A 27,204-nucleotide genomic window follows, 5' to 3' on the forward strand; every position below is an offset into this window, starting at 1 on the left:
ACGTGTGCAGAGTTTCAATCAAACTTATGGCCATTCAAAGTGGTAATAAGGCCAATTGGCCTTATGACCGTTGACCTTATGTCACCACACCATCACATTAATGCATTGTCATCAAGCCTTGATACCATCACATTATTGCATTGTCATCGACCCTTGATACGTGTGCAAAGTTTCAATCAAACTTATGGTCATTCAAAGTGGTAATAAGGCCAATTGACTTCATGGCCGTTGACCTTATGTCACCACACCATCACATTAATGTATTTCCATCGACTCTTGATACGTGTGCAGAGTTTCAATCAAACTTATGGCCATTCAAAGTGGTAATAAGGCCAATTGGCCTTATGACCGTTGACCTTATGTCACCACACCATCACATTAATGCATTGTCATCAAGCCTCGATACCATCACATTATTGCATTGTCATCGAGCCTTGATACGTGTGCAAAGTTTCAATCAAACTTATGGCCATTCAAAGTGGTAATAAGGCCAATTGACCTTATGGCTGTTGACCTTATGTCACCAAACTATCACATTAATGCATTGTCATCGACCCTTGATACGAGTGCAAAGTTTCAATCAAACTTATGGCCATTCAAAGTGGTAATAGGGCCAATTTACCTTATGGCCGTTGACGTTATATCACCCCACCATCACATTATTGAATTGTCATCGAGCCTTGATACGTGTGCAAAGTTTCAATCAAACTTATCGCCATTCAAAGTGTTAATAAGGCCAATTGACCTTATGACCGTTGACCTTATGTCACCACACCATCACATTAATGCATTCCCATCGAGCCTTGATACGTGTGCAAAGTTTTAATCAAACTTATGGCCATTCAAAGTGGTAATAAGGCCAATTGACCTTATGGCCGTTGACCTTATGTCACCACACCATCACATTAATGCATTGTCATCAAGCCTTGATACCATCACATTATTGCATTGTCATCGACCCTTGATACGTGTGCAAAGTTTCAATCAAACTTATGGTCATTCAAAGTGGTAATAAGGCCAATTGACTTCATGGCCGTTGACCTTATGTCACCACACCATCACATTAATGTATTTCCATCGACTCTTGATACGTGTGCAGAGTTTCAATCAAACTTATGGCCATTCAAAGTGGTAATAAGGCCAATTGGCCTTATGACCGTTGACCTTATGTCACCACACCATCACATTAATGCATTGTCATCGAGCCTTGATATGTGTGCAAAGTTTCAATCAAACTTATGGCCATTCAAAGTGGTAATAAGGCCAAATGGCCTTATGGCCGTTGACCTTATGTCACATTAATACATTGTCATCGGTCCTTGATACGTATGCAAATTTTCAAATTAATCAGACTTCTAGAAATCGGTGAAAATTAAGCTCAAAGATTCCGTTACATACAGGCCAAGCTAATAAAAGCGTGTTAAAAAGTACAAATCAGCGTATTTAATCGGAGAATTTATTTCAAAAACATCAACTTTTGTTCTATACAAATTTCATACGAATACTCAAGTTTTCGATTGATGTTATTTGCAGTATCGATATGCTCAATGTAGCTTTGTTATTTTACCAAATCGCTATAAGTTTTCTGATTTATTGACTGTTTGAACAAATATAAGGTAAGTGTCCCTAATTTCGTGGTACTAAGGATTTTTCTGACTTCCTACCTCTCTTGCGTTAAAACAAATGAAGGAAAACTAAAAAAGTAAATTTTTCCCATTTAGTTGATCAATTAAGATAATTTTCCACCTACTTTCAAACAAACCTAACAAATGTTTTAATTTACATAAATAAAAATGTGTGAGTACCTCAAATGTACCTAATTTCGTGGCAAAAATTTTCTGATGTACCTAATTCCGTGGTAAAGCGACCCTAATTTCGTGGTATTTAGTTAAACCCTAATTTTATTAAAAAAAATAGTTATAATTGATTTCAAGGCAAATTCCTAAAGATACACAAATTGATTTACTGAAATTCATATTCAGAAATTTAAAATTTAAAACAATTTTTTTTTTTATTGTTATTTTATTTATGAAAAGAAAGAGTTTCAAGACCAAAATAAATAAGTAAAAAAAATTAGTATAATGTACGTACTTTTCAAAAACTTTTTATTTTTATTTTTTGGTGTTGTTTTCTTTTTGATTTTTTGATTTTTTTTTATATTTTTTCATTAAATCTAATATTTCTTAGAACTTTAGACATTATTGATATGAAATAAGTAACATTAAATGAAAAAGGTTTAAAACAAAAATAAACAATAAAAAAAATTTATTCAATTGATGTAACTTGTTACTTTTCTAAAAATAACTTTTATTTATTATTACTAAAATTTTTTTTTTTTTGTTATTTTTGTTTTTTAAATTTTTTATTAGTGACACCATTAAGCGCTTCTGTCAAATCTTCTTTTGTGTAACGAGCTTTTGTCATTTTTTCTATAAAATTAAGTTATTAACCCAATAATCAGCGAATAGAGATCGAATTAAGTTTGAGGCAGATTTCTTAAATTTACTTGAAAAAAACGCGCATAAATAACTCCACTGCAAAAATGTGTGGTTTCCTGCTGAAATGTAAATCCGCAGTATACAACGAAATTGCAGTAATAAAAACGTTTAAGAAATGTTCACCAAATACCAACAAATTATCATCTTAAAAAAAAATTTACCGATACAATTTTTACAGGCTTAACAAAATACACTGGGTTCCTTAACACTTTACTGAAGAGGCCTCCTTACAACAGGCTCATTTTCCGAGCTTCCAACTTTATATTTCTTGATATTTAATATTAGGTTTAATGGCGGCCACCGTTGTGTGATGGTAGCGTGCTCCGCCTACCACACCGTATGCCCTGGGTTCACACCCCGGGCAAATCACCACAAAATTTTAGAAATAAGGTTTTTCAATTAGAAGAAAATTTTTCTAAGCGGGGTCGCCCCTCGGCAGTGTTTGGCAAGCGCTCCGGGTGTATTTCTGCCATGAAAAGCTCTCAGTGAAAACTCATCTGCCTTGCAGATGCCGTTCGGAGTCGGCATAAAACATGTAGGTCCCGTCCGGCCAATTTGTAGGGAAAAGCAAGAGGAGCACGACGCAAATTGGAAGAGAAGCTCGGCGTTAGATCTCTTCGGAGGTTATCACGCCTTACATTTATTTATTTATTAAAAATTAGTAAAATGTCAATTATTATACAGTAAAAACCAATCTTTATTATGAAATTTTCAGTTTTAAGAAACACTCCCCCAATTCCTTGTTTGGAAGAAAAAATCGAAATGCCACGAAATAACGTACTACCACGAAATTAGGGATATCATATCAAAATTTAGGCAAAATACTTGCTACAAATTGGGGTATTTTGCTGCATACTACTATGCGAATCTGAATTCTGCTCTATTTCCCGCATAAACGTACGAATATCTTTTAAGCTATTTTTCTGATTGAAAAACTTTATATGGCGCATTTTTTGGTGGGAAAAGATATTTATTGTAGTGAAAATAGTTTTCGCAGTTCCGTACAAGAAACTAAAGATTTTTAGGATAATACGAAAATGGCGTTTTCTTGTTTTTCGAAACTCGATAACTTCGCGAAATCTCAAAGGTACTAAATTAACTTCTTTCAATTCTTTTTTATTAAATTTTGCGCACTGAATCATATGGTTTTAAAAATTCAATTTTTTTTTTTTTCAAATGCAACGTGGCAGTTCTAAAAGTTATCCAATTCGGCTGAATTGCACAGCTTATTTTTAGATCATAATTTATTATATTCTACCCAACAAATCAAACTTTTTCTTTTAACGAACAGCTTAACGGGCATGGCTAAATTAATTATATTTTTCATCGTAATCATTTTGATATATGGAAGTCTATACTTATTTATCTCGATTAGTTTATGCCGTTCCAATCTGACGTTATGTCAACAAATTTAATAGGTCTGTGAGCTTTGCTCAACTAAGTATACAAATTTATCCGAACAACAATAATCACAAAATTATTGTTTATAAATTGAAAAGGGATTCCTTGTAAATTTGACGACCAACAAAAACGCAATGAAATTTTTTTTGTTAAAAACCGCACGATTTGTTGTCTTTTCGCTTCTTCAATAAATTTTTTATTTTGTGACTTGTATGGCGTACATACATAGAATAAATTTTTTATTTGGATCAGCTGCAAAATGTCGAGTATTCATCAATATAATTTAATTGGCAGTGATTTTTAGTATCTCCGCTCTTCTTCTTTTCAATATTTTCTTGTCAATGCAATTTACTCTCTTCGAATATCTTGAATTTGCTAGTGATTCAGCCAAGGCGAATCCATACCAGGTGGTGGCAAAGCGAATTTAATCAATTCGCCGTGCAGATGAATGTCAAGTCAAAAGAAAATTTTCATAGATTTCGAATAACTGATATTTTGTTGTACATGGCTTTGTATGGAAAATTATCAAGAAGAAGCAATCAGCTGATGGGATAAAACCACCTTACTGAATTCGCCTTGTGATTCAACTGAGATTTATCGAAAAAGAATTACGTATGCATTATCTCTCCTGTCCGAGAAAAAAACTTTTACTTTTACAAACTTGTAGGAAGTGAATACCAAGCATGTCACCTTTGCTACGTGTACAAGAACATATGGGACCCAACGCCGATCCAACAATTCGAAGGCGTACCGTAAATAATTGCCAAAAAAAGAACTGGCACCCAGAAGGAAAAACTTTATTAATGCCGTCGATAGTGAGCATTTGTAGATTTTACAAATGCAAAAGACAATTAAATTTGTGCAATATATACATATGTACATGCACACTTATGTACATAAGGGTGTTTCCTTAAATCGATCAACCAAGAACAAAAAAGTGTAGGTTGCTATGCATTGTGAATGATGACTAAGTGTGTTATCTTATCTGTCAACTGCCTGACAGGCTGTTCAATATGGCTACTTTTCAGCGTTTTGACAGGCTGTTCAATATGGCGGCGCCTATCTTCAGCTGGTGATAGAAAGAGAGACAGAATGAGACAGCGATAGTCAAATAAAAATCAGGTGATCCAATCACTTTGGAATTTTGACGTTTATGCAGAAGATATCACACTTAGTCATCATTCACAATGTTGCTATGCAACGTTCGTATAGCTAAAAGGCGCGAGGATGGCAAAAATTCAAACTTTAAAGTTTCATGCAATTCGAGAGTGCCCTAATATGAATGACTGCATATTTCGATGCCGTGGGTTTTTGGTGGTACAGACGTAGCAGTGACGCCATTGGCTGAGTTTATTAAGGTAAATCAACAATTGATGACGTACTGTGTATGTCGTGGCCGTCGGCCAGATTGTACTCAAGGTCTTCGTACTAGTTGTATGTATTATGTACTTGCAATGACAATGACAATGGCAATGACAAATCGCTATGTTGACTAACAATCACCTAGATTTTGGCATTCCACGGTGTGGCATGGTTTGCCAAAAACTTAGTGTTGCGCGTGTCTATTGTTGAACAATATTTAAAAATTATGAAAATTTAGCTGCTATTAATTATTCACATACCGGGAAAGCGAACACGAGCAAGGGTGTTTAAGCGGGTTAGGTCGTCGAACAATTTCTGGCAGTTACTTATACTTTTTGACACATGGACTAAGGGACCTCAGATCATTCCAACGTAGTGGAATATGGCATAACATGGCCTAACCAACATAGCCCCCGGGCTGTGCTTAATTGAACCATATCGATGTCTGCATAAAGCTGATTTGTTTGCAAGAAAAATTTTCCGAGACTTTGTGAAGTCAAATTACACGCTAAAGATATTGCGGATGTGGATTTAAGACATCCAAATATGCGAATACTCATTAGGATTATCAAACTCTAGGCCACATACTGATCTGGTAACATTGCCGTGCGCGGACGTGTTTTTGATCGCTCTTCGAATTGTTATTCTTTTTACTTTGTAAACAAGTTTTATCTTTTACAAATATTCATTATTATAATAGAAAACAGTTTATAAGTTTAATTTCGTATTAAATCTTTACACAGTGCAATATACATAGTGGCTTTTTGTGCAATTTAAACATTCAGTCTGTGTGTTCATAGATCATAGATTTTCACAAAAAATTGTGATAACTGCATACCTTTTTCTTGGTAGCTACTATTAACAAGTCATTGTGTGCCCTTTTTGCTTTGTGTTGTGTTCGCTGCTAGCTATACGCGGTCTTGCGATTTGCATCCAGTGCTACAAAATAACTCTCGCCCATATTTAACAGCTGTTCAATTTATCCTATACTTATAGTTTCTTTTGCCTATTTTTCTTTTGGGTTTGTTTAACTTTCCAATTATGTTGGATTGCTGTGTCAAGAAGTGCACCAATCAGAAGAAAATTTCCCGTGGTGATAATTATGTTTGTTGTTGGCTCTGCGATAATAATGCTCATGTTATCTGTGCCGGTTTCTCTCACATAGGTGGTCGGGTTGTTGACCTAATATCCAGCAAAATTTGACTGAACTGGACATGTTATGATTGTCGTTCCGTAGAAAATGACATGCTAGCTTTTATGAGGCAAACTCAGAAAGAGTTCAACAACATTTTTATTGGGTTACGTGACCTTAACGAAAGATTCAAAACGATGGAAGCTCACTTCAAGAAATTGAAAGTGATATTTGAATCCCCAAAACGTAAGAAATGTATGCCCAACAATGATTATAACTTGTCTTCGAGTCAGGGGCAAAGCTGTCCTCCTAAGAATGTCCCTTCAACCGCGTTGACTGATATGAACAGGCTTGCCAAAGACGTTATGAACAATGCAGCTCAGGAATCTGCAAAAAGCTCTGTCGGGACTTCTAGCGAGACGATCTCTGGCAAATCAAATGATGCATCAACTAATAGTGATACCTTTGCGGCTGTTTTTTCTACGTAACCAATGTTGATTTCGCCCCAATTCATCCTACACTTCCACCGGTATCTTTAGCTCCAACAATAACAGTTACCGATACTGGGGTTGTTGCTAGCGATACAAGAGTACCTAAAAAAAATAGTACTTCATTGACGGGCTCGATAACCAACGCTAGGTCAAGCAATGCGTTTTCTGTCAACTGTCCTACAACGGCCGCACCTTCCCAGCTCTCTGGTGCGCTATCCGCTACTCTTTTGCAGGTGACTGCCGTGCCACCTCGTAGGGCTATATTTGTGTCCCGATTACACTTCACGCTTACCGAAAATGATATTGCTCATTACGTTTGCTCTAAACTTGGTGTTGCACCCACTAGTAACATCAATCATATCTTTCAGATGAATATATCGATAAGGTACTTGATTCCTCTTTTTGGCCTAAGCATACTGTGGTTCACTTGTTCACAAGAAAGGCGAGGGCCCAACCTGTTTTGTCACAGCCAAAAAACGGTATGACGAACACAGTAATAACAACACAAAGATAATTGCTGATCTGTCCCGTCTTCTCATTAATTACCAAAATGTTCGTGGTTTACGATCAAAACTTGTTCCATTCTTCCTTAATTCTTTCAACTTTTCTGCACAAGTTGTAGCTTTTACGGAGACCTGGCTAAAGCCTGATAATTACAATTCTGAGGTTTTTCAAATAAATGTGCTGTTTATCGGCGTGATCGCATCTCTAGAGCGGGAGGTGTCCTTATTGCTGTTGAATCTAACCTATTATCTGAGTTGATTTCGCTGGGCAATATCTCTCATATCAAATTCATAGCAGTTAGGCTTTCATTCGGTAGCTATAGAGTAATTGTTTGCTGTTCGTATATACCACCTCGTTCGGATATGGATGTTTATGCTAGTCATAGCTCGGCCATCTGCGATTTGCATTCACAGTTGGGAGATAACGATGGACTTGTTGTTGTTGGTGAATTTAACTTGCCAACAGTTAGTTGGGTTAATATAAGTGATTCAAACTTTTTTACTCCCACTGCTCAACATGAGTTCCTCAATTGCTTGTTAGACTCGTCTCTATTACAGATTAACAATGTTCCAAATAGTGGAAATAAAATGCTGGATTTAGTATTTGTGGATGGCTCGGTGGGTACTGCCCTTACGCAAATCCCACCTTCATCCCTTCCAGAAGACCCTCTTCACCCTACGCTAGAGATATCACTTGATATCAGCCTACCCCGTAGGATTCAAGTACAGTCTCGTCTTCGATCTAGATGCTTCTACAAAGCGAATTTCATTATGCTCAATGATCTGTTGCCTTCCCATGATTGGTCGGATCTCTATGCTTGCACTGATGTTGATTCGGCAATCTCTATATTTTACAGTACGCTTAATGGCTTCTTTGATACCTGCATTCGTTTTCAAGGCAACTTATCAGACTTCATAAAATAAAATCTAGGCTTTATAAGAGATTCAAGAAATCTGGAGCATCTGCTGACCTCTCTAAATATCTAATAGCTCGTTCTAAATTTCACCGTCTTAATCAGCTTTGTTATAAAAATTACTAGAGTTGTTGTTAAAAATCCAAAAAAGTTTTACAGTTTCGTAAATTCAAAGCGGAAAACTTCTGGGTATACTTCCTCATTAACCTTTGGATGTAAAAAAGCTTGCACTAATGACGACATTGCTGAACTATTTTCTGAGTTCTTTAAGTCCACGTATTCGTCCAGTGGTTTTCATTCCGGCCAATACCCCTATCGCTTAGATAGCTCGAATTCCATTCCTGCTATTGATGGTAATATTGTTCTTCAGAGTCTTCAATCTTTGAAGCCCGCCTTTTCTCCGGGACCGGACAGTGTTCCTAGTTGCGTGCTTAGGTACTGCGCCGAAAACATGTATGAGCCTATTTTAAAATTATTTGAGCTATCTCTGGGATCTGCGTCATTCCCGCCACTTTGGAAACAGTCTTTTATTATACCCCTGCATAAAAAAGGTAGTAGGTCAAAAGTTGAAAACTACAGGGGTATTGCTAAACTTTCCGTAATTCCTAAAGTCTTTGAACAGATTGTTACCAGTCAACTCCAATATCAGTGTTCTAGTCTTTTATCTCCATGCCAACACGGTTTCATTCGTCAAAGGTCAAGCACTACAAATTTGTTTGTATTCACCTCTATAGTTATGGAAGGATTTTTAGCGAACAAGCAAATGCATGTCATCTACACGGACTTCAGCAAAGCATTTAATACCGACAACCATGAGTTACTTATTCATAAGCTTTATTTACTGGGCTTTCCGTTTCACCTATTAATGTGGCTGAAAAGCTATCTTTCTAACCGGACCCAAAAAGTCCTGTTCAATTGCAATCTGTCGGAATCGTTCGGAGTTTCCTCCGGTGTACCCCAGGGAAGTCATCTAGGCCCTTTGCTCTTTACCCTTTTCATTAATGACTTGCCACAGGCAATATTATATTCCCATACTATAATGTATGCGGATGATGTAAAACTTTGCTACACTTACTGTCCTACCGATTTGAGTTCCTTGGATCTTCTTCAGGCCGACTTGGACTCGTTCCAATGTTGGTGCACAACAAATTTACTAGCTTTAAATTACTCTAAATGTAAGCATATGACATTTCACCGAGTGAAGCCAGCATTGAAACCTTATGTAATAGATGGTACGCCTGTGGAGCGTATATCTATTGCAAATGATCTAGGTGTCCTTTTTGATCCGAAATTGAATTTTAACATGCATATTTCATCTATTGCCAACAAAGCGTTGGGTTTACTTGGATTTCTTAAAAGACGGGCTAAAGAGTTCGATGATCCGCACCTCACTAAGGTTCTTTACACATCGCTGGTTCGTCCAATACTTGAGTATTGCGTTTGGTCCCCTGTTTCTCAAAAGCATATAAAGCGTCTTGAGTCAGTTCAAAAGCAAGTTTTGATATTCGCATTGCGCGGCCTTAATTGAGACTCAAGTCTCCACCTTCCTCCATACAGAAGAAGACTTCTTCTTATTAACTTACCCACTCTGGAAAATCGGAGAATATTACTGGGGGTATTGTTCATCCATAAGCTCATTATTGGAGAAATTGATTCTGCGGATCTTCTCAGCCGCTTGTTTTTTGCGGTTCCCCCTAGAGTATCCAGACACTACGATCCTTTTTATTTACCCCTTTGTCGACGAGACTTTGCTAAAAATAATCCTCTTCTAATCTGGTGCGCCAACTACAATGACTTGTATAGCTGTATCAGTCTGTAATGTACTTTTGCCACTATACGTAATACAATACTTGCCTATCTAATTTAAGAGATACAAGCTAATTTAATTTAATTTGCCGGCATTTATTTCTTCCGTAAAAAACAGGCACTATCTCGTTTAAGGATGGAGGAACATTTATCAACATGTATCATTAAGAAGGAACAAGACAGTACTGCGTTGATTGGAATCTGGTGCATTCCAACGACGTTAAAAACATGCTTTTTCATGAGTCACTGACCGGAATCGTATGCATTCCGGCAGCATAATCTTATGGGTCAGGCATCGAGCTGATTGGAATCCGGTGTATTCCAACAACACAGGTCTTACTTACTTACTTAATTGACGCTTAACCGTCTAAACGGTTATGGCCGTCCAACAAGGCACGCCAGTCGCTCCTTCGCTCCGCCAACCGGCGCCAATTGGTCACACCAAGGGAGTTTAAATCGTTTTCCACCCTGGTCCTTCCAACGGAGTGGGGGCCGCCCTCTACCTCTGCTTCCATAGGCGGGTTCCGATAGAAACACTTTCTTGGCCGGAGCATTATCTTTCATTCGCATAACATGGCCTAGCCAGCGCAGCCGCTGCATTTTAATTCGCTGGACTATGTTGATGTCTGCGTATAGCTCGTACAGCTCATCATTAAATCTCCTTCGGAACTCGCCGTCGCCAACGCGTAGAGGTCCATAAATCTTTCGAAGAACTTTTCTCTCGAACACTCCCAAAGCCGCTTCATCTGCTGTTGTCATGGTCCATGCGTCTGCCCCATATAGCAGGACGGGTACGATAAGTGACTTGTAGAGTATGATTTTCGTTCGCCGAGAGAGAACTTTACTTTTCAATTGCCTACCTAGTCCAAAGTAGCATTTATTGGCAAGATTGATTCTTCGCTGGATTTCAGTGCTGATGTTGTTGCTAGTGTTGATGCTGGTTCCCAAATAAACGAAGTCTTTTACTATTTCGAAATTATGGCTGCCAACAGTAGCGTGGTTGCCAAGGCGCGTATGCGCTGACTCTTTGCTCGATGACAGCAGGTACTTCGTTTTGCCCTCATTCACCATCAAACCCATCTTTACCGCTTCTTTTTCCAGTCTGGAGTAAGCAGAACTAACAGCGCGGGTGTTTAGGCCGATGATATCAATGTCATCAGCATATGCCAGTAATTGCACGCTTTTATAGTATATTGTTCCAGTGTGGTTAAGTTCTGCAGCTAGTATAATTTTCTCCAGCATCAAATTAAAGAAATCGCACGATAGGGGGTCACCCTATCTGAAACCTCGTTTAGTTTCGAACGGCTCGGAGAGGTCCTTCCCAATTCTGACTGAGCTGATGGTGGTGGTCATGTTACTTTTTTATGCCTTGTGATGGCGTATCCTCATTACACTACTCTTAGCACTGCCGGATTCCCATGACATGCTTATTGGAATCTTGTTGCATTCCCACAGCAAGATTGGAATCCACTGCATTCCGAAATCATGCTGAGCGGAATCTGATGCATTCCGCCAGTATAAGATCTCGGTATAAGATCTTATTTCTGCTCATATTTCTTATTATTATTATATTCTGAAACTAAAGTGTAATGTTCAGTAATAAGTACATCTTTGTTTGTAATATAACATTGTTGAAATCTCGATATATCTTAAATTTTTAACTTTTGAGTTGTATATTTATATATCTTTTATATTATACAGTCGACCATAGGTTGTCATCGCCTTCAAATAATAAATAAATAAATAAAATAAATATACATATGTTCATACGCAGGTATTAAATATTATTCGGATATCAATTTGCTGTAATGCTACCGTAGAAACTATATATCGCACACCTAAATCAAAAGGGAGCTAACTAAGAAATCTGAAACTTAGAAGTTGTAAGTACCAAGGGGTTTCTCAATTCAATAGCTACGGAGCTGTATACTCGTTCTCGATTCATTAATATGTATATATCTCCACTAATCAGCGAGAAAACACTTTGTAAAGAATAAAAATTGCTTTGGCGCATTGTGGAAGGCATATGTTCCCGTTTTTTGAACATGGCAATTTTTTGAGTTGTTCCTTGTTTTGATCTATGCGTGCGATATGTTCGAAAAACTTTCGAAAAATGTGAACAAATGTGATAATTAATACCGTAGCAAATTTTTGTAAAGAGGTCAAACTTGGCGAATGGATGTCACAAAATCAAACTTTAGTGAAATTGTAGAAAATGAATGTTGCGCAGCCCCACAGTGGGAACAAATGAAATTTAGTCTTCCTTACCCTTTGCGACCTGCAATTAATTAATGTAATTTTTTATCGATTTTGAAAATGCTTACTTTTATAGAAAGCTTTTTTGAATTTTTGTTTGGTTTAAGTAAATTACAATTTAAAAATTTAATAGGTAGTGCCTCGGAAGTTAAAGGAGAGCGTACATGTCAAAACATTATAAAACGAATAATTGTATGTGCAGTTCATTTCTATACGGGACGAAAGTTTTATTCCGGGTTACTTAAAACAACTTTTCTTTGGATACCTTAAATAGTTACCTTGTTGGCTAGAGGATCTAAAATTAGGATTTCCTATACTTTGTTTTTAAAAAAATGTGTGTTGTTCTTACTTTTTATACTCAGTTGAGCAGAACTTTGATTGGACAACGGTTGGTTGTACAGGTATAAAGGAATCGAGATAGATATAGACTTCCATATATCAAAATCATCAGGATAGAAAAAAAAAATTGATTGAGCCATGTCCGTCCGTCCGTCTGCCCTTAACACGATAACTTGAGTAAATGTTGATGTATCTTGATGAAATTTGGTATGTAGGTTCCTGAGCACTCATCTTAGATCGCTATTTAAAATGAACAATATCGGACTATAACCACGCCCACTTTTTCGATATCGAAAATTTCGAAAAACCGAAAAAGTGCGATAATTCATTACCAAAGACGGATAAAGCGATGAAACTTGGTAGGTGAGTTGAACTGATGACGCTGAATAGAAAAGTAGTAAAATTTTGGACAATGGGCGTGGCACCGCCCACTTTTAAAAGAAGGTAATTTAAAACTTTTGCAAGCTGTAATTTGGCGCTTAACCGTCTAAACGGTTATGGCCGTCCAACAAGGCGCGCCAGTCGCTCCTTCGCTCCGCCAACCGGCGCCAATTGGTCACACCAAGGGAGTTTAAATCGTTTTCCACCTGGTCCTTCCAACGGAGTGGGGGCCGCCCTCTACCTCTGCTTCCATAGGCGGGTTCCGATAGAAACACTTTCTTGGCCGGAGCATCATCTTTCATTCGCATAACATGGCCTAGCCAGCGCAGCCGCTGCGTTTTAATTCGCTGGACTATGATGATGTCTGCGTATAGCTGAACTTACTTTGTATTGGTATAAAAAACGGCCGAAGTCCGACTATGACCACGCCCACTTTTTCGATATCGAAAATTACCAAAAACGAAAAGAATGCCATAATTCTATACCAAATACGAAAAAAGGGATGAAACATGGTATTTGGATTGGTTTATTGACGCAAAATATAACTTTAGAAAAAAACTTTGTAAAATGGGTGTGACACCTACCATATTAAGTAGAATGAAATGAAAAAGTTCTGCAGGGCGAAATAAAAAACCCTTGAAATCTTGGCAGGAATACTGTTCGTGGTATTATATATATAAATAAATTAGCGGTATCCAACAGATGATGTTCTGTGTCACGCTGGTCCACATTTTGGTCGGTATCTGGAAAACGCCTTCACATATACAACTACCACCACTCCCTTTTAAAAGCCTCATTAGTACCTTTAATTTGATACCGATATCGTACAAACCCATTCTAGAGTCACCCCTGGTCCACCTTTATGGCGATATATCGAAAAGGCGTCCACCTATAGAAATAAGCCACACGCCCTTTTAAAATACTCATTAAAACCTTTCATTTGATACCTATATCGTACAAACATATTCTAGAGTCACTCCTGGTCCACCTTTATGGCGATATCTCGAAAAGTCGACCACCTATAGAACTAAGACCCATTCCCTTTTAAAAAGACTCATCAAGACCTTTCATTTCATACCCATATCGTACAAACAAAGTCCAGAGTCACCCCTGGTCCACCTATATGGCGATATCTCGAAAAGCCGACCACCTATACAACTACCACCACTCCCTTTTAAAACCTTCTTTAATACCTTTAATTTGATACCGATATCGTGCAAACACATTCTAGAGTCACCCCTGGTCCACCTTAATGGCGATATCTTGAAAAGGCGTCCACCTATAGAACTAAGCCCCACGCCCTTTTGAAATACTCATTAACACCTTTCGTTTGATACCCATATTGTACAAACGCATTCTAGAGTCACCCCGGGTCCACCTTTATGGCGATATCTCAAAAAGGCGTCCACCTATAGAACTAGGGCCCACTCCCTTTTAAAATGCTCATTAACCCCTTTCATTTGATACCCATATCGTACAAACAAATTCTAGGGTCACCCCTGGTCCACCTTTATGGCGATATCTCGAAACGGCGTCCACCTATGGAACTAAGGCCCACTCCCTTTAAAATACTCAATAACACCTTTCGTTTGATACCCATATTGTACAAACGCATTCTAGAGTCACCCCTGGTCCACCTTTATGGCGATATCTCGAAAAGGCGTCCACCTATAGAACTAAGGCCCACTCCCTTTAAAATACTCATTAACACCTTTCGTTTGATACCCATATTGTACAAACGCATTCTAGAGTCACCCCTGGTCCACCTTTATGGCGATATCTCGAAAAGGCGTCCACCTATAGAACTAAGGCCCACTCCCTTTAAAATACTCATTAACACCTTTCGTTTGATACCCATATTGTACAAACGCATTCGAGAGTCACCCCTGGTCCACCTTTATGGCGATATCTCGAAAAGGCGTCCACCTATAGAACTAAGGCCCACTCCCTTTAAAATACTCATTAACACCTTTCGTTTGATACCCATATTGTACAAACGCATTCCAGAGTCACCCCTGGTCCACCTTTATGCCGATATCTCGAAAAGGCGACCACCTATACAACTACCACCACTGCCTTTTAAAACCCTCATTAATACCTTTAATTTGATACCCATATCGTACAAACACATTCTAGAGTCACCCCTGGTCAACCTTAATGGCGATATCTCGAAAAGGCGTCCACCTATAGAACTAAACCCTACGCCCTTTTGAAATACTCATTAACACCTTTCGTTTGATACCCACATTGTACAAACGCATTCTAGTCACCCCTGGTCCACCTTTATGGCGGTATCTCGAAAAGGCGTCCACCTATAGAACTAAGGCCCACTCCCTTTTAAAATGTTCATTAACCCCTTTCATTTGTTACCCATATCGTACAAAAAAATTCTAGGGTCACCCCTGGTCCACCTTTATGGCGATATCTCGAAACGGCGTCCACCTATGGAACCAAGGATCACTCCCTTTTAAAATACTCATTAACACCTTTCATTTGATACTCATATCGTACAAACAAATTCTAGAGTCAACCCTGATCCACCTTTATGGCGATATCCCTAAACGGCGTCCACCTATAGAACTATGGCCCACTCCCTCATAAAATACTCTTTAATACCTTTCATTTGATACACATGTCATATAAACACATTCCAGGATTACCCTCGGTTCATTTTCCTACATGGTTATTTTCCCTTATGTTGTCACCATAGCTCTGAACTGAGTATGTAATGTTCGGTTGCACCCGAACTTAACCTTCCTTACTTGTTTTAAAAAATTATTGATATCAACGAATGTGTCATACAAACAGGAAAATCATTACCTGGTTGTCAGCCAGAAAAATGAATGTGCCACATTCACATATGTGAGGGCATATGAGAGTGCTTTGAAATTTTTTTTAAATTCAATGGCCCTATTCTTCAGGGCTCTAAGTGTTCTAAGTGTATTGGGGTTGAGCAGCTTTGATTATTATTATCAATAAATAATTTTCTTCGTTGGCAATAAAAGTTGTAATTTTAGTAAAATTTTTGGTCGATATTATTTATTACGCTGCTTTATAGCTTTTATTATACAATGCTGATAGGGGCGACTTTATCCGTCGCCCGGAAACCAATACAGTGTAGGCTTCCACCGGAGTGCATCAATATCACGTATTCAGAGATGCCTTCTACCTCTCATTTGCTGTGTTTTGCACAAGAACCGGTTTACTAGAAGCTAGTTTTCGCGCTATCAAAAGTTATTTTGAGAAAGATGGCGGATGCTCTCGAAGATTTTTAGTTCAGCCTTTGCAATAAGCTAGGCTATCTGAGATAATGCTTACGTTATGGAAAAATTCATTATGCAAAAAGTCGACGAAATTAATGTTGGTTGCCATAATTTCGAAATATTAAAAGACTTTATCTGAGAACTGTACTAAGTATGCAATTCAAAAGTAAAGTCCTTACTCCGCAAACGAACATGAAGCTCTACAAATCACTGAAAACATAAGATAAGAGGTTCTTGTGGTATTCAAGGCAAAAGTTCCATGAAAGATTAATAGACCTCTACGAATAGGCGCCGGTAAATACCAAAGAAGATTTCGTTATGAGCTCCTCCCTGCACACCAAATTTCATCAATACAGCTTTAACAGTTATCGTGATATCGCTACCGAAATTTGCCGCTAAGATTTTTTTAAAAGGTTGTAACTGCCTAAGAACACGTTCCAACGCCCATTTTTTGTTAAATGCGTATTTTAAATCGTTCTCACGAGATAGTTCATCAAAATTTTTGTCAGAAATCCTAAAATAGGACTTCTACGGAGCCCTTTAAACAAAAACCAATAGACTTGCTCTTACCGGAATACACCCTTTTCGCCAAAGTTGAAGATTGTGTTCAAAAATGTGTTATTAGCTCTTTACATATTGTTTACCATCTGCTTCAATCATACCAGTTCAGGATTTTCAGACCACAGCACATTTTTCCAAGTTTGACGCAAGGATGTATTCTGGTAAAAGCAAGTATATTGGTTTTTGTTTATAAGGCTCAGCAGAAGTCCCATTCTAGGATTTCTGGATGAAAGTTTGGCTTCCGCCAATTTGTAAATATTCGTTCGGCTTATTCAATTCAAATTCAGTTCTATTTTCAGTTCTTTAGATGACGGAAAAGGGTTAGCTTTGTAATGGCGAATTAAATTCCTTTCATCGTCAGCAGAGATTTTTCGATTTTTATTTCATGTTTTTTGTTTTTTTTTTTTTTCACTATGAGGGGAAGTGACCACTACCTTTTTGAAACAGTTCACCATATCTGCTATCTTACTAATCTCATTGTCTTTTTTCCTTAGACTTATTAACCAAACTCTTTTCCTTTTTTGTGCAGTGTTTAATTCAGCTTATTTAATTATATTTTATGGTTCAATAAACAATATAATTATTTAAATTTGGTTAACATACGTTATAAGAAGCTTCATTTTACTATATATAAAAATAAAAATAAATGTAAGGCGCGATAACCTCCGAAGAGACCTAAGGCCGGGCTTCTCTTCCAATTTGCGTCGTGCTTCTCTTGCTTTTCCCTACAAATTGGCCGGACGGGACCTACATGTTTTATGCCGACTCCGAACGGCATCTGCAAGGCAGATGAGTTTTCACTGAGAGCTTTTCATGGCAGAAATACACACGAAGTGCTTGCCAAACACTGCCGAGGGGCGACCCCGCTTAGAAAAATTTTTTTCTAATTGAAAAACCCTATTTCTAAAATTTTGATGTTGCTTTGCCCGGGGTGTGAACCCAGGGCATACGGTGTGGTAGGCGGGGCACGCTACCATCACACACTATATATAGTGCAAAAATATTAACAAAAATTTCTTTTCCCTATTTATTTTTCCAAGCTAAATCTGGAATCGTTCAGTTTTTTGCAAATAAGACAAACTGGCGGATTACAATTTATTGCAAAAGAACAACCTTTAGCTGTTATTTTTATAGGGTGCACCATGCCAGGATTTGATATTTGTCGCTATTATTTTTTCTACCACTGTATTTGTATTTACGTTTGAAAATTATTACAAAGCAACGTTTTTGATAAATTTTGGAATTCGAGCAGAGTTAATTATATTGGGCGTCTGGACTATTCTAGATATCTTAAAATTATTTCCAAGTAGGAAAAATAATGTTTAATTGCTCGCAATTTAATGTTCGTTAAAAAGGTCGTTATAAAATAAATAAATATAAGGCGCGATAATCACCGAAGACATTTTAGGCCGAGCTTTTCTTCAAATTTGCGTCGTGCTCCTTTAAATTTTTCTTACAAATTGGCGGGACGGGATCTACCTGTTTTATGCCGACTCCGAACGGCATCTGCAAGGCAGATGAGTTTTCACTGAGAAGCTTTTCATGGCAGAAATACACTCGGAATGTAAAGGCAAAGGAACATTTACGGTGATATGAGAGGCACAAGGTCAGGAAGTGAGGGACAAACACAGGGAAAGACAATGGCGGAAGGAAGGGAAGAAAGGGGTGGAAGCAGTGCTTTGCATGGAAATCATAAATTAAATTTCAAACAAAATAGCCTATCTTAAAAAATGACTAAGTCTTAATTTGGTTATGTGGTAAATTTTAAACATTTTAATCTTAAAAACGTACTATGAGTACCGTTAATATATTTAGTCAATTTAAACTGAAAATACAAAAACTAAAAAGAATTAACTGTAAATAATAAAGTAAATGTGTAAGATTTCAATGCGGTCCAAAGCATCAGGCATTTTATAAAAGGAAGGCACGGCTCTCTTAAAAACATGTGCTGTGTAAATAAATATCATCCCTGCGTCAAAAAAAAAAATAATTTATTTGTTTTCCAGTAACTTTTGGCGTTTATAGTACTTTGAGCATAAATTGAGCTAGGATTACTTCTAAACCAAATTAGATATAAAAAAATTTGCACGCACCGAAATGTGGGTATTGCATAATACTAACGTGCTATTTAAAAAAAAGGTAAAAGTCATATGCATAACTATTCTTGTTGGCGCAGCGACGTCATACACAAATAAAAATACTTAGGGTTCCCCATTTTCTTGAAAAGGTTTGGTTTGAATTTTGAAAGTTTGTTTGACAAGGCACGTTGTTCATAGACCTACTAACTTTCAAACTTGTCAACAATTTTTCATTTTTAACGGAATGGGGCGGAAATCCCCGAAAGTGGTAAAATGTGAACATGTCCCCCGTTAAGGGTGTACCTCTATATCTTTCATCTATTTTAGGCAATATGTTACGTCATAAAATATTATGTTACTATTAAATAATAAAATTAAAAAACACAAAAAATCAGAAATACTTATATCTTCAGTTTATTTTCTTCAGACCTGGGTAAATGCAATTCCATTACGTTACCAATTGCATTCCTCAATAATTAGAAAAAGTAGTAAACCACTTTTCCTAACAGCAAAGGAATTGATTACACATCAATTCCTCAAAGAAAAATATCAAAAGTAATTTCTTGTTTTGAGGCTCGAGTACATGGACTTTTTTTGTAACTGAAAAAAAAAAACTACTTTGTAAAAATATAATTTCTGTTCCAGTATTTTCGAAAAGAATTGAAAAAAGTTTCAATTACATTACAAGAAATAGCAAAGTACTTTCCATTCCTCAAAGGAAAAACTACAAGTTAGTTTGTATATAAAAACTTTCATTGCATCCCATATTTCCGTATACGTATAAATATGCAGCGGTTATCTAAAACAATGTTTATACATTGAAATTTACTCCAGTTTGCTTATATTAATCAAGGTACAAGCTTAGTCTATTTCCAGAAATGAACGTTCTGCATTTTTTCACCAATTCATTTCATTTAGGGTTTTTTTTTTTCAAAATTAACAAAAATAAACAACATACGAAAATACTTTATTGATAATATTTGATAAAAATATTCCCTGCTACTATGTGATAAAATATTACCTAAATCGTGTTCGTTAAATGAGAAAACCAAGATATAGAGCTGCACACTAAACTCAGGGTTTTGGTGTTTCCGACCCCATTTTCTCAACATCAATTTTCGAGGCCAGATTGGCTTTCAGCATTAAAAATTCTCTACAAAATACACAACTTTGCGGAGGAACACTCGTGTTTTTAAAATTTAAACTTAATTCAACGCGTTTGCCAAAAAAAAAAACAGAATAGTTTAAATTTAAAATTAATTTAAACTAAATTTAAATTGAACTTTTTAACCGTGTATGTTTGAATCAATTCCTATACTTTTTAGTTGGGCGTTTCGTTTATATTGAGGCTTCCTGTTTGTCTTATATCTTTTTAAACTTCTAGTAATAGTAGTAACAGAGGAAATAAGTACACACTGTTTTAGCCACCTTAGTTAGGAACAAACTATGTTGATTCTTTTATGAAGTTGCCCAATTAAGATAATAAATAGCACCTTCACAAACAAGCAAAAAAGAGCAATCATAATCCCATAGTAAATAAAACGTTCGTGTGAAAGCATTCAAATAATTTTTCTGAGAAAAAGTCCAAACTGCTTTCCACTTTTTATGTATTTAAAGTTCGTGCAATTCGTATCAAAAAACTTTTCACCCTTGAGAAATATATCGACATCCGATTAAAAAAGGGTTATTTTAAAAATATTTCATGGAACTTTCCGAAAATGGATTTGGAAACCCCTGTAAAACTTAAGCTTATAAAAACAAGTAACATTTCCCAATTGGTTGTTGGCACATGCACACTTACATAATTGACAGCGCTAACGGGATTGTAATTGAAGACCACCATACCGTTTTCCTCACCCACTGGACGTGGCTTTAATTCATGGCCCGTTGGTTGGTTGTAAGGTTCCGGTTGTGTCGGAACATAAGGTATGTGTGTGATAGGCTCCCGAATGACCTGTGAAATTATATAAAAATATTAAAGGACTATGATATTTGATAGGCATTAACAGTAATGGTTTAAATTTGAATTCCAGTTCATAAACAAAAAAATGTTCTTAAATTATTTCACATACAAACATACACAATTACAAATGATATCTATGTATATAAAAAGAAGTGTACATTTTGATTGTCACTCCATTACTCGAGAACGGATAGAAAAATTGCCATGAAATTTTTAGGAAATATACAGGAAGGAGAGATGATGGTTAGTTGATTTTGAAATCCCAAATCGGTTTAGCCATTCTTGAGTTATGATTTTTTTTTAGAAAAAATTCAATAGGTACATATATAAAATTCTTCTGTCACTGTGTTAGAGGCTTAACTCCTCCGAAACGGCAGAACCGATTCTCATCAAATTTTGTGAGCATATTGGGTAGGTCTGAGAATCGGCCAACCTCTACCTTTTTTTCGTTACGAGCATAGGGTCTTGAGATCAAAACGTGGACCCGGGTACCCCTAGAATGTGTTTACAATATGGATATCAAATGAAAGCTGTTGATGATTGCTATAGTACAGGATAATTTTCATACAACTGGGAGGCTAGGGTCTCGAGATATAGCCCAAAACGTGGACCCGGGTACCCCTAGAATGTGTTTATACAATATGGATAACAAATGAAAACTGTTGATGAGTGCTATAGTACAGGACAATTTTCATACAACTGGGAGGCTAGGGTCTCGAGATATAGCATAAAACGTGGACCCGGGTACCCCTAGAATGTGCTTATACAATATGGATATCAAATGAAAACTGTTGATGAGTGATATAGTACAGGACAATTTTCATACAACTGGGAGGCTAGGGTCTCGAGATATAGCATAAGACGTGGACCCGGATACACCTAAAATGTGTTTTTACATTATGGGTATCAAATTGATGCTGTTGATGTGCGATATAATACAGAGTAAGTTTTACACCGCTGAGTGACTAGGGTCTCGAGATATAGGTCAAAACATGGACCCGGATACCCCTAGAATGTGTGTGTATTATGGATATCAAATGAAAGCTGTTGCTGAGAGCTCTAAAGTTCATTGTGATATTCGATTTAGTCGCATCAACCTGGCAAAACTGATAAATATGCATGCGAAGCCGAAATAAAGGCATGAATTAATAATACCGACATACCTATTTACATACGTCCTATTCGATTTGCCTGAAATTTCGTATATAAATTTGCCTATATTAATATTTACGATGCTTTTTTCCGGGAAGTATACCAGGGACGGACTGCGACTGGGATTAGGACTAGGACTGGGACTGAGACTGCGACTCGGAGTGGGAGTGGAACAAAATACATACCACCCTCTGGGACTGGCAATAAGAGATGAAGAAGAAGGAGAAAAACTTGAGAGAAGAGAAAAGAGAGGAGACTGAGAAAGAGATAGAATGAGACGAAGATGGAGATGAAGCGAAAAAGACGGAGGGAGGAGTGAATAAAAATATTAGGAAAAAGTGTAGAGGGGTAGGGCAGAGTTAGACGGAAAAAGCTTACTAAAATGTATGCAGATAGGCCAAATTTAGGGCAGAACAACGTCTGCCTGGTCTGCTAGTAATTTATTAAAATTTACTTTTCTGACTGAAAATATACCAAAATGAAAGAGGATTAAGGGGGTTTGCTTCCTATTGCACGGATTGCATGTAGGACTGCCAATTCTCCGGTTTTCCGCCGGAGACTCCGGGTTTTAGGTTGGCTTCTCTGGTCTTCGGACGATAATCACCGGGTTCAGAGGAGTGATCATTCAAAACTTAATACTTGCACCTACAATGAAGTCTAACGGAGGATTTTTAAGTAAAGTGGGTGAAACCTAGAAGCCTTGCTAATTAACGTTAATCCTTTTTAATATCAACCGTCAACCTCCCGTTGGTGTTCACACTACACCATTACTGAAACCCAAACTCCCCGTTTGACATTTCTTAAAGATGGCGTCACTTAGTGCACGGAGTGCATGGACAGCACTGATTGTAAAACCACAACAAATTATACGCAAAAAAATATTTGCAGTTGGTGTAATTTATAGTATGCGCAATCCTAGTACGTTTTCGTGCAACGAATAGTAGGAAATGAAATTACAACCCCGCTTCAACGATATTCTCTCAATCCTCTCACTTTGCTCACGATTTTTCGTTATATTTGGTTTTATATACCAATTTTTGCCCTTTGTTACTATGCATGGTACTTCACAATGGAGTGCTCTCGTAGTCTTGCATATTTTGCCTTAGGAGACAAAGCGAATATTAAAATTTCAATTTTTGAGTACACGAAACCACAAGGCAAACATTATCAATAATAATTTAATAACTTATGTGTACATCCACCATACTTCTTTGTTTTTGTTCACTTGGACTTTTGATTTTTGCCAGTTTTGGGGCTTAAATCGTTTTTTTGAATAGGAGGTAGTTTTGCCTAAATTTTTAATTGGCGCTTAACCGTTTAAACGGTTATGGCCGCCAGTAGCTTCTTCTTTCTATTTCTATCACTCAACTTGCGGAAACATCTTTACAACGTATCAGTAAAAACTTTATCCGGTAATGACGTTCATTATTGTAAAGGTATGCATTCAGGGCACAATTCGTCCGAGCAGTAACTTTTTTCGTCGTTTTCCTAAAACCGACACTCTTTGTTCGAGTCGTATACAAAAACAAAATATAAGAATATATTTAGAATCGTATGTCATTATCTTAAGAAATAAATTGTCACCTTTTTAGCAAAAGTGCTGTTTTTACAGGGTGGCGAAAATGTATTTTTTGAACTTATAAGGTAATTGTACGTCGTAATACGCTCCACTTTATACCCAGCGCGCTCGTGTACATACTGGTATTATAACTTTGGTTGAATAAAGGTAGTACGTAATGGCATAAAGGACTCGAGATAGATATGTACATATAGACTTGCTTATATCAAACTTATCAGCATCGAAAAGATCCATCCGTTAAATGTAAGGCGCGATAACCTCCGAAAAGCTTTTAGGCCGAGCTTCTCATCCAACTTGCGTCGTACTCCTTTTTAATTTTTCCTACAAATTGGCGGGACGGGACCTACTTATTTTATGCCGACTCCGAACGGCACCTGCAAGGCAGATGAGTTTTCAATGAGAGCTTTTCGTGGCAGAAATACACTCGGAGTGCTTGCCAAACACTGCCGAGGGGCGACCCCGGTTAGAAAAATTTTCTTCTAATTGAAAAAACTTGTTTCTAAAAATTTGATGTTGCTTTGTCCGGGGCGTGAACCCAGCATCTTCGGTGTGGATGGCGGAGAACGCTACCATCAAACCACGGCGGTCGCCCATCCGTTAACCCAAGTAAAAATTAAGATATTTTTACGAAATTTTGTATGCAGGCTTATCTTGACGCAGAATAGATCAGTATTGAAAATAGGCGAAATCTGATACGTGGGTTAACTTCGTGAGCCATAATAAAATTTTTGTAACGTTTTGGAAAAATGGGCGTGACATCCCACTCATTTAGAAAACGAAAACTTAAAAGTTTTTCAAGCCGTTGAAGATATCATATTATTATGTATCAAATGGAACACAACAGCGATATCTGCCTTGCACTACTCATGTGTACAGAAATCTCAAAAACCTTGCGTCCCCTTAAGATCCAGGGAATTCCCGTGAGAACTGAGATAGAAAACTCACTGGATGACGGCTATTGTTTTTGTTGGTAATGTTGGTTCCCAGATAAACGAAGTGAAGACGAAATAATAGTGTGGTTGCTAAAGGGCGACTGAGTGCATTCCTTCTTTGATGTCATCAAGAACTTCGTTAACCACAAAATCCGTTAGTTTCATCTCTTTATTTAGCCCAGAGAAGGCGCGTTTGATGCCGCAATGCTTACGTCAAATATGTGAACAGCTGCGTATTTTATGGGCATACATATATGTATGTGTGTTGCAATAGGAAGCCAAGTATAGCACTGCAGTGGGAGTGTGGGCGCAAGCACGGTTGCCACTTTGGTTCATTTGGACCAATAATGCTCCTTTCCAACCCCATTTGGTCCGCTGGTCCCTCTTTTTAAATTTTGGTCCTTCTGGTCCTTTGGTCCTGGCTGTAATCAAGATTTTGGTACTTTCGTTTTTTTCACTGAGGTAAATATGTGCAACACTGCTCACAAAATTTTCCACACCATTATTAACCCTTACATAATTTTCAATTTTCCTCAATGGTTTTCCTAAGAAATTGCTGTCATTAAAATGTAGCAGAACAATGGCACTTCACCTAGCAGATAGTTTAGAAAAGTGTTGTATCTTGGAGCAAAACCAATTTTCGTTAATTGTTGATAAAACAAGCGGCCAATCAGTAAACCTTGTTTTGGTCGCTAGGTATTTCGATCGGTTATCAAACATTTTTCATGATAGGTTTTTGTCACTATTGAGAAAAAGTTGTTGCAAATGCACGTGCACCTGAAAGAAATTTGACGGAGTTTGCAACTGATGAAGCCATTCTTGAATTGAAAACCAAATAAAAGCATGAGACTAATCTAATATTAAGTGCACTTGCCACTCCCTTAATTTATGTTCCAGTTATGCGTGCATATACCCAGAGGTATTAGGAGTTTGTAAAGCAATATATCGACATACCAAAGGGTCACTTTAAAAATGTTTACAAAGAACTCCTTATATCGCTTTACTTTTCGTTTGGGATGTCGATATTTAAATTTTTCTCACCCAGCCCAAAGCAAACTAATAAGTTTAAGGTGTTAAGCCACGCAAGTATTTATTTTAATTGTTGGCTCACTCTGGAAAGTGTCTTCTTGCTTACGTCTCACACTGCAATGCGGCTATATTTTCTATCTTTGTGTCTGGAAGTTAATGACGTTTCTGCAATACAACTGTGAAATTCAATATGCGTTACAGAATTAAAAGTTTACATATAAATATATCCGGCCAGTACCAAAGAGTTCAATCAGTAAAAGTTTGTCCGCCGAGATTATGCCATCAATATGAACTACATTTTGAGTAAGTTTAGGTACAATGATTATATCAAAATATTGGATATTTAAAATGTACATGATTTAGAATACTCTATATCTTTTTACCCAATGAATATTTATATTTGAAGTAAGGCAGGACTATTTTTGAAAGCGATAACTTCACAAATCGTCAACGTATGTAGATCTGATATAACCGCTTTGTGCCAAATTATTCCCGTTGGAGAACAGACCCTAGAAGCTTTACTAATAACATTGATAACTTATTTCTCGTACCTAGTTAAATGTGGTCGAAATTCCATTACTACACAGTTGAAACTTTTAAAACTTTTCAATGGTTAATCTGAGGACTGTGGCTAGATTCAATAAATGTGAGTTTTGAATTGAAATTTCTTCTCTTAACAATTTATGTGGAAAAAAAGTGTGCATTTCAAAACTGGCACTTACCGAATCTGGGCCATAGATGGGAAAATTGAAACGCGAGGGTGTATTGGCAAACGGAGGAGTAAAGAATTAAATTTTCTTATCTGTAAAAAAAAATTGGAACACCCTGCTATTAGAAACATTTTTATATTCAGCATGCTTTGCACACAGAGTATATTAACTTTGATTGGATAACGGTTGGTAGTGCAGGTATAAAGGAATCGAGATAGATATAAACTTCCATATATCAAAATCACCAGTATCGAAAAAAAATGATTGATCCATATCCGTCCGTCTGTCCGTTAACACGATAACTTCAGTAAGGTGGTATCTTGATCAAATTTGGTATGTAGGTTCCTAGGCACTCATCTCAGATCGCTATTTAAAATGAACGAGATCGGACTAAAACCACGCCCACTTTTTCGATATCGAAAATTTCGAAAAAACCGAAAAAGTGCGATAATTCATTACCAAAGACGGATAAAGCGATGAAACTTGGTAGGTGGGTTGAACTTATGACGCAGAATAGAAAATTAGTAAAATTTTGGACAATGGGCGTGGCACCGCCCACTTTTAAAAGAAGGTAATTTAAAAGTTTTGCAAGCTGTAATTTGGCAGTCGTTGAAGATATCATGATACAATTTGGCAGGAACGTTACTAAAAAATAAATGTAAGGCGCGATAACCTCCGAAGAGATCGAAGGCCGAGCTTCTCTTCCAATTTGCGTCGTGCTCCTCTTGATTTTCCCTACAATTTGGCCGGACGGGAGCTACATGTTTTATGCCGACTCCGAACGGCATCTGCAAGGCAGATGAGTTTTCACTGAGAGCTTTTAATGGCAGAAATACACTCGGAGTGCTTGCCAA

The 27,204-nt window shown here is 37.2% G+C and overlaps 2 protein-coding genes across 36 annotated transcripts in view; one reads left to right on the forward strand and one right to left on the reverse strand.

Annotated features, from left to right (window-relative positions):
* Nadsyn (NAD synthetase) overlaps positions 1 to 27,204 on the forward strand; it is a 1,223,365-nt gene that overhangs the window by 632,054 nt on the left and 564,107 nt on the right. The window lies entirely within an intron of this gene.
* Positions 1 to 27,204, reverse strand: part of Nna1 (Nna1 carboxypeptidase) — a 725,779-nt gene that overhangs the window by 585,850 nt on the left and 112,725 nt on the right. For all 26 annotated transcript variants that reach the window (XR_010952781.1, XR_010952783.1, XR_010952782.1 and 23 more), the window contains one exon: positions 20,787 to 20,939. Coding sequence is in view for 22 of the 26 variants with exons in the window: in XM_067782491.1 (XP_067638592.1) it covers positions 20,787 to 20,828 (42 nt within the window). In the remaining 4 variants the exon portion in view is untranslated. The remainder of the gene's footprint in view (positions 1 to 20,786; positions 20,940 to 27,204) is intronic.

The sequence above is a fragment of the Eurosta solidaginis genome, chromosome 4 (genome assembly GCF_040869045.1).
Source record: "Eurosta solidaginis isolate ZX-2024a chromosome 4, ASM4086904v1, whole genome shotgun sequence".
NCBI classification, from domain to species: domain Eukaryota; kingdom Metazoa; phylum Arthropoda; class Insecta; order Diptera; family Tephritidae; genus Eurosta; species Eurosta solidaginis.